Source organism: Pygocentrus nattereri, chromosome 4, assembly GCF_015220715.1.
Source record: "Pygocentrus nattereri isolate fPygNat1 chromosome 4, fPygNat1.pri, whole genome shotgun sequence".
Lineage (NCBI taxonomy): Eukaryota > Metazoa > Chordata > Actinopteri > Characiformes > Serrasalmidae > Pygocentrus > Pygocentrus nattereri.
Window position 1 is genome coordinate 36,304,119 of NC_051214.1, and position 8,027 is coordinate 36,312,145.

Below are 8,027 nucleotides of genomic sequence, written 5' to 3' on the forward strand. Positions count from 1 at the left end.
AGTGTCCAGCTGCCCTTAATACGCACCAAAGGGGTCAAGTTTGAAGTACTTGTGAGCACTTTGGTTCTGTTGGGTTCGGACATCATTTCCAAAATATGTTTTGGGCTTGGTGGGGTAAAAATGTTATATTAGGGTTTCCTAAGACCACCTCCCACTTTTAAAGGAGCAATATGTAAGATAATGCAAACTGCCAAATTCATATTCCACACTCCAAAGAAATAGGGGGCAACATATTACCAGAAAGTTGCGGTGTCCACCCCTGTTGTAAGAAACAAGGAAATGCACACTCCTCCCTCTTCACTCCCCACTCCTTACCAGTCTAGAAGAAATGCTGCAAGTTCAGCATCAAACTTCATACCTTTACTTGCCAAGGGCTCTCTCCAGTGCTGAAAATAACACTAATTTTAGCCAGAATTTTCTTTTGCTCCTAATTATGTCAGTTCTTTTCTTTTCTTCCAAATGTGGTTTCTTGCCAAGAGTGGAGGTGGTGGCGATAATGGTTGCTTGCCAAGAGCTTCAGCCCTTGTTGCACTGGCTTTTCCTTACATTGGCTACCTGTCCTTAAATAATCTCATCGGGGACAGGAGCTTCAATCTGAGTTTTTACATGCAATGTTAAAGGTAAAACAATTTTTTCCTTGGATAATACACTGCCTTACAGCATGTATCTTTCCACCACCAACAATGGATTATAAAACATTTTAGGCCAAAAGCTTATAGAAAACCTATCATAAAACAATGTTTTGGGCATCAGGTAGCATAAACATAACCATTTTATGTAATAACCTTCTGCAAAGGAGCTTTTAATAGTATTAAACTCTCCAGACGTCTGGGTCCTATCTCCACCACTGTGAACAATTCTGACTCGATAGGTATGTCTGGAACAAAGCATTTCACATCAAACCATTCTTTGTTTGCATCTTAACCATTTAATAAGGAAGATTTTGAAAATTCACTTGCATACCCCATTAAAGCAGTAGCTGAGTGAAACACTCACTCACACACAAACATACTCCCTATCTAAAGGATAAAGAGAGGAATGCCTCTGCTCAGAGGGAGGTTCTAGAGTGTGTCTGCGAGCATGTGTGGACTCTGTCACTAAATTTTGCTGTGTCTCCTGGGTGAGACATTCTGAATGGACTTTGAGTGATTGACTATGACTGAATTAGAACTAATTAAACTCTCTTTAACATGACCTATATTAAATCTCAAAAGGACAATGGACTCCAGTATTGAGTGATTTGCTCTTGAAGGATCTGTAATGGATACGGACACTGCAGTGCTTCCCACCATCAAGCTTTTGTAGACTGAATACCATAAAGCACTGAACCAAGGTGGGTGCTTAATAACGATGCACAATGACACTGGATTCAAATCAGTATCAGTATGATCAGAATTGGACATTTGCTCTGGAAACTACTTGGACAGATATGCACATAAAAAATATCAGGTATTGGCATTAGCCAAAAATACTCATATTGGTGCATCCCAACTGCTTAACTTACCAACTGAAATTGTTTACATTAAATAAGCTATTTATATTGAGTTAGAGGCTTATAACTGCAGTTAAATGAATAAATTGCATATATACAACACAGTAACCAAATGTCACCTCAACATTCTGGTGTATAACAAATCCATCATCAAATGATGGTTTAAAATATCAGTGAGATTTAAACATCTGTCCAATGCAGATATTCCTAAAGCAAATATTAGCTACCAGATACTGATACAATTGATATCAGTGTGCACCCCTAAAAACGGTCACACATCATCTGCAGCAAACTTGCAACTCTCAGTGCAAAGTAGGGGTGCAGGAAAAATTGATTCTTAGATATATCGCGGATGTGAACGATTCTGAATCGATTCATAAATGTCAAAACTCAATTTTCTAAATATGTAATTTATAACGTAATTTTGAGGGAGATGCACATAACAAATACACCACTGGAAATCCGAAAATCCGACCGGCTCCATCTGCTTTAAAAGCCAGGTTTGGTCAGGAGTCACAACCCAAACGTTAGAGCTATTTCGTCCTTTCAACAAAAATCAAACCACCTTGGCGGCCACAACTTTATGTCCAGTATGTCTCAGTGTGTGATAATGTCCTAGTATAAGTTAGGTTAAAAATATAAGGAAAACGCAAATTTACTTTGCTCTGTTATAAGCTTTAGCTCAGCTATAGCGGCTTTCCTCCCGTCTCCGCCAGAAAACTTTTCCTCAGAAGTAGCTCAGTTTCTTGTAAAATGTCTCTCAACGTTCGACTGTTTTACGAGGCTGAAGTCGCTTCTTGAAGTCACTCCAGCTTCTTGTTCGAATTTTCCCGTTCCACCTTAAATTGTGACTGAGGCGTCAAATGTAAATACAACACCATTTAAGGTGGAATGGGAAAATTTGAAAGAGAAGCAACTTCAGCTTCGCAACTTTTATTGTTTGACAGTCTCTCGTTGCAGATTTAACTTGCCAGGAAACCATCTGCAGCGCTTATGAATGTGAATAACGGATCGTGTGGCCTTCAGTCTGAGTCTCAGTCGTTGCGAAAGAGGTTTTCGCGCTATGTTGCACACGTCCCGTTTCAAAGGTATTTTACTGACACAGTGACCCCCCCCCTACAACGAGACCAAAACCTAAGTTATAAAATCACTGAAGAAAACAGGCATGACGGCCGTAACGTGCTGCGTAGACATCCACCGCCATTGGGTCTTATTTCACTGGAACTGTGCATTTTTTGCAGATTAGCAGCAGCAATGTCTTATGTGGTCCAAGCAATAGCAGTGAAAGAAAGCCTTCTAGTTCACTTGCTACATCACTTCCATTTGATTTATTAATAAAAGATATTGTAAGTAAATTCATTATAGTTGGATAATACTTTGCTTTAAAAGTACCAAGTCCTAAGACAGTAGGAAAATAGAAATCGTATATAGAAAAAAAAGATGCATCAAGATCCATCGATAATCATTTTAGAATCGCATCGCAGCCCTCTGATTCGTAATCGAATCAAATTGTGAAGTGCCTAGAGATTCCCACCCCTATTGCAAAGTATCAAACTGCACAGTAACTTTGTGCTTTTATATCCAAAAAGGGCAGATGGTAACTTCTCCAGTGTGGACACAGTGTCAGGTGGTTGCCCATCAGCAATAACAATAACAAGCTCTGACCCAGCATTCCACAACACAAACAGTCATCCTTAAGTTCAATGTCACATTTTCTACTGAAATAGATGAGGATGAAGCAACTGGTCACACAGTAATGTGATCTTGTAATACTTACTGAAGTCAACATACAGCTTAAGGCTCAGTGCAGGTCACATACTACAACGTTATTACATGTTCGGCATTCAGCAAGTACAGTCCACCCAGTCTCAGTTTCCGTGCCGCAGGATCGCCCAGACAGCAGATCCACCTGACCGCCTCCAGCATGCAACTTGGAGACAATAGTACTGAATCTGTTAAACATGTTCTTGTGGCTCATTTTATGGGGAATAAGCTGTGTTTAGCCGATTTTTGAGCTGTGATTTTATATTATTTTACAGACAAAATATCCGTTTATAAATGATATACTAGACAACACATTAGTGAGCTCTTGCTGGGACATGGTTAACCCTGAAAAAGTCACATTAGTGAAAAATGCTTGATGTCATTTGATATTAATTATTACACACTTGTAACTCTTTACGAGAAATTCAAAAGAGATTATTCTAACCTGATTCGAAACTATATTTGTTTTTTTAATAAAAATATGTTTAAGTTGTCATGTATATAGTCCTGTTGTATGGGAAAGGCTTTAGGTTCTTGACATCAAAATAAACTTTTAAAAAAGTTACAACCGCCGACTTTAGCCTGTCAATACAGAATGCAAACTGAATGTAAATGCAATTCATTACATAACTATGTAACTAATTATGTAACGTTATGATTACATTTAAATGCTAAAGCAAAATGACAGTAATAACACTCGATTTCTAAGAATTAAAGATCAGGCTGTATTATTTTGCTCAAAATTAACTAAGTTTGTGGGGAAAGCCTTGATTAACCAGTTACCCCTTTGGGGTGGATCAAAGTCTTATTTTCACATTGCAGCCTTCAGCAATATGAATACTATATCAATACTGTGAAGGCCAATATATGATGACACGATAATAACTGACTAGCAAACGATATATTGTGAATGTCTGTTTCATAGGATCTAAATCTGACTGATCACATCTCAGAAAGCAAAAAGGTAAAGAAAAACAAGGCAAAGAGAACAATAAGTTCACATGATAGGGTGCCACTGTTTTCACACAACATCAGCCAAAAATGTAGCCTAAACATGGATGAGGAACATAAACAAGTTCTCCATTTACCAAGATTTCCAAAAGTCAGGCCTTAACCGAACTACAGGGATCTGTGTTCCACTAGTCAGGTGTTCAGAGACAAATGAGCGTACATTATCTAAAAGACATAAAATGAGTCATACAAGTCCTGCCTGTTAGTCACCAGGGCAAGATTTCCATATCAACTACAGCTAAGGGACAGAGACAGAACCGGCAGAACTGTGTGCATATATGTGTGTGTGTCTACTGAAAACATATTTTTAAAAATTGTGTTACGAAACAAAGTTTCCACTAATGTTACACAAACCATTTCAAGACTGTAACTTTCTTTTTTATTCAGAGTGTTCTTTCAAAAGGCAGCTGGTGATTTTCAGATCATTTCTGTATGAGCCTTTTTTTTTAACACACTTCTGCAGGTTTGCACCCAAAACAACGGTGAGTTTATGATTCCATCAGTGAACATAAGCTCACTGACGCCACTGTAAGAAAAACCACCCCAGACTTTGACAGTTCCACTGTTAGCAGTGTGGTTGGAATTCTTCTCTTGGCTTTCTCTACACCAAAACCGTCAGTTTATTTGGATGGTCCACTGCAGATGCTTTGTAAATGCTCAGTTTATCTTTGACTAACATTCAACTAAATATCCATTCAATGTAACTGAACTTGAAGTTGCTTGTGAAAGACTCTATTAATTCTCTCTAAATTCAAGGCAAAACCGACGCCCACCTCTAAATCTAACCCTAACTGAAATGTTGATGATCAACTGAGTATTACCAGAAAGTTTAATAATGTAAGTCTCTGTAGATCATTTATAGGGTACCATCAACATAAAGTGTGATGTAATCAAAAGAACTCACCAAAGTTTACCAGGGGTTAAAATGTCCATATAGTTTTTAGGACCACTGTATGTCATTGCTGTCAGACACAAAAACTTATATATATTATACGAAATTATCGGCTGCCCTGTACATTGGGTAAATGAACAGAAATGGTTCTAAACGGGTTGGAACACTAACTGACCATTTAGGAGATCCAAGGTTTTGTTCCAACGGTGATGATGTGACTCTGTGTAGAAGTTTAAGCACCCTGTCCACTGACCTACTGAATTGGAGTCAGCTGTTTCTCTGGCCTCAAAAAAGTTTATAACCAGTTTTTCTATATAATAACTATGTAATTGCAGGAGTGCTTTTTAATAGTCTCTAACCGCATTAAAAGTGCAGTTATGTAGTAGGTGCTCACTACTACAGTTCCTTTGTTTTTAATTCGCTGAGTTGGGTCTCAGGCTCAGCTCTCCTGACCACTAAAACGTTAAAGTTAACATCTGTGGTGTCTCTCGGAGCCACGAGCGGATCGCAGATGGTCAGTGTGAAGTGAGATCTGTTAGTCTGACAGGCCCATCATTACCATAAAGCTCAATCAAAGAGAGCAGATCGCCATGTGTCTCAGCCTTTAACGTGTTAACGCCGCCTGTGGTTTCTCACGTCAGCTCAAAGCCAGGTCATCTTAAAATCCAAACACAGGCGGACAGCAACTATATTTGAGTTACACAGTCATGTACATAAGCATACTTCGAAAATGTGTACTGTGACACGACAACACGGCTCATTTCATTTCTCCTCGAGTATTTCTGAGGAAAGTAATCTAGCGCTTCTCCTAATTCTAATTGGTTAGCGACAATGCGGGTGTTGTTTTAGCCTCAGCCTGCTCAGATGATGTTCTGTATGAATTACACTTGCATTTGTTTGAGTGCAGTCAGCTGATGTCTTGTTCAGACGTTGGTTGTAGATCTCTATGCTTCTATCCACATGAAAATCTAGATTCCTTCTAGTCGCCATTCATTCATTCATTCATTCATTCATTCATACTGTGTTCCTAAGTCATTTGGAGGGAGGTTCAAATCATTCTGTTCTGTTAGTTCAGCACCTGGACGCATTTACCCTTGTTCACACCTCTCGCTTTGAATCTTTACCCTTTTATTTTAGACTGAAATTATCTGTAAAAGAGAAGAAATGCGCCTAGCAAACTTCAGTCCCTACGCTGCTAAGTTAGATGCTGAATGTGCTAACCTAACCAAACAGTTCTGCTCCGGTTAGCTAACGTTAACTCATGCTCAGTAGGTTCACTTGAGGATTGTTTAACCAGGTACTTTCCTATTTCTACTACTTTTAATGGGTTATTTCATTTAAGGAACCCGTCGTTTTGGGCTATTTATCTATTTGACGTATCTAACGTGCACAAAAACGACACACCCAAAACATACCAACATAGTAAAAAACGAACACATAAGCCTGGCTGGCAAAACTCACGTATTTTAGTCTTCTTGTGGTCAAGTTGGCCCACGCTGTTCTGTATCCTCTCCAGCCGAGTCTGAATCCTCGATGATCTTTCAGATACCAGTCCAGCCTGCACTTCAATTCCCAGGAAAATGTCGCTGGCGTGGCGGGACAGGTCTGAGAGCTGTCGGAGAACACTGCTCATCGTGTGGCAGCTCACCTCGTCCAGAGAGGCGAACAAAACGGCCCGGCGAAATCTGCGACCCTCCAGCGGGGTGAAACCATCCTCTACCGCGCAGCCCCTGCTGCCTTCGACCGCCTTCAACCTGGACACCCGTCGAGGCTCAACGGTCCTCTTGTGAAAAGGCATGTTGTTGTTGTTTTTTGTTTTTCTCCAACAAGACAGAACTGTGACTCGCCTGAATCCCTTTTTAAACTCTAAACGACTCCATACACCAGCCTGACAAAGAGTGAAGTCCAGTACATCAACGGTCCCGCCATCATTTTCAAAAGTCGCAGCCGAAGCTAAGCTAATCTCCCGAAGTCCGTTGCTGAGCTCGGTGTCGTTACTACTGCGGGGCTCTGGGTTTGAGCAGAAAGAGCAGCAAAAGTAAGGAGAAAGGTCGGAGGAAAACCCGGACAGGCGCCCCGTGACCACCTGTAGGCACTGGATCCGGAGTCTCCGAGAAAAAGTTACCTGCCACTGGCTCTGGCTGTCGGTAAGATCCGGAGTGGAATTCCGGAGGATTAAGCTAAAAGCAATGGATTTTACTAAAAGAGAAAACAGCAGTCACACAAGTAAATGCGCTGTTACTTGATGAAATAACGACTGAAGTAAAAATAAAATTATTTTACAATAAAATAAAACACAAGTAACAAAAAAACGACTTGCACTGGGACATTTTAGTACCTCTAGTCTGTATCAGCCTAGAAAGTTTATAGGCGCTATTATTCTCTATTAGGTTAGACAATCACAAAAAGTACAAGTGCTGTCTAAAACATTATGAAATTAAATACAAAAAAAATAACCAAATGTGAACCACTGAATAAAAGGACCCAAGTACAAAAAATATACCCAAGTAGAAGAAAAAGTGTTATGATGAAAATATCATTTCATATATGTCATGTCGTATAAAATATACTTGAGTATATGGAACTTAGGATCCACCCCTGCTTTTCAGAAAAGATCTGCATTGCAATTTAAATGAATTTACTTTAATACCTCAGACATAAAACTAGGTGTCATTCATATGTCATTCGGTTTTTATGTAGCTGAAATTAAAACACTTAAATCAACTTAAAAGAACTATGAACAGAATAAGCAAATTCTGATTAGTATCAGCAAAAAACTGAACAACAGATTTTTTCCATCAGGTCCTAATCTGGTAGGTGCTCCGTGTACTGAGAAGTTCTACTGCATAAGTGAAGATGCATGTAAGG

The 8,027-nt window shown here is 39.5% G+C and overlaps 1 protein-coding gene across 4 annotated transcripts in view; it reads right to left on the reverse strand.

Moving 5' to 3' along the window:
* The window catches only part of nhsl1b (NHS-like 1b), a 144,986-nt gene extending 137,655 nt beyond the window's left edge, over positions 1-7,331 (reverse strand). For 2 of the 4 annotated variants that reach the window (XM_017682681.2, XM_017682657.2), the window contains exon 1: positions 6,621-7,331. In XM_017682681.2, coding sequence (XP_017538170.1) covers positions 6,621-6,957 — 337 coding nt within the window. In that variant the 5' untranslated portion in view covers positions 6,958-7,331. The remainder of the gene's footprint in view (positions 1-6,620) is intronic. The other 2 variants (XM_017682648.2, XM_017682665.2) reach the window with 2 other exon arrangements.
* Between the last annotated feature and the right edge of the window lie 696 nt (positions 7,332-8,027).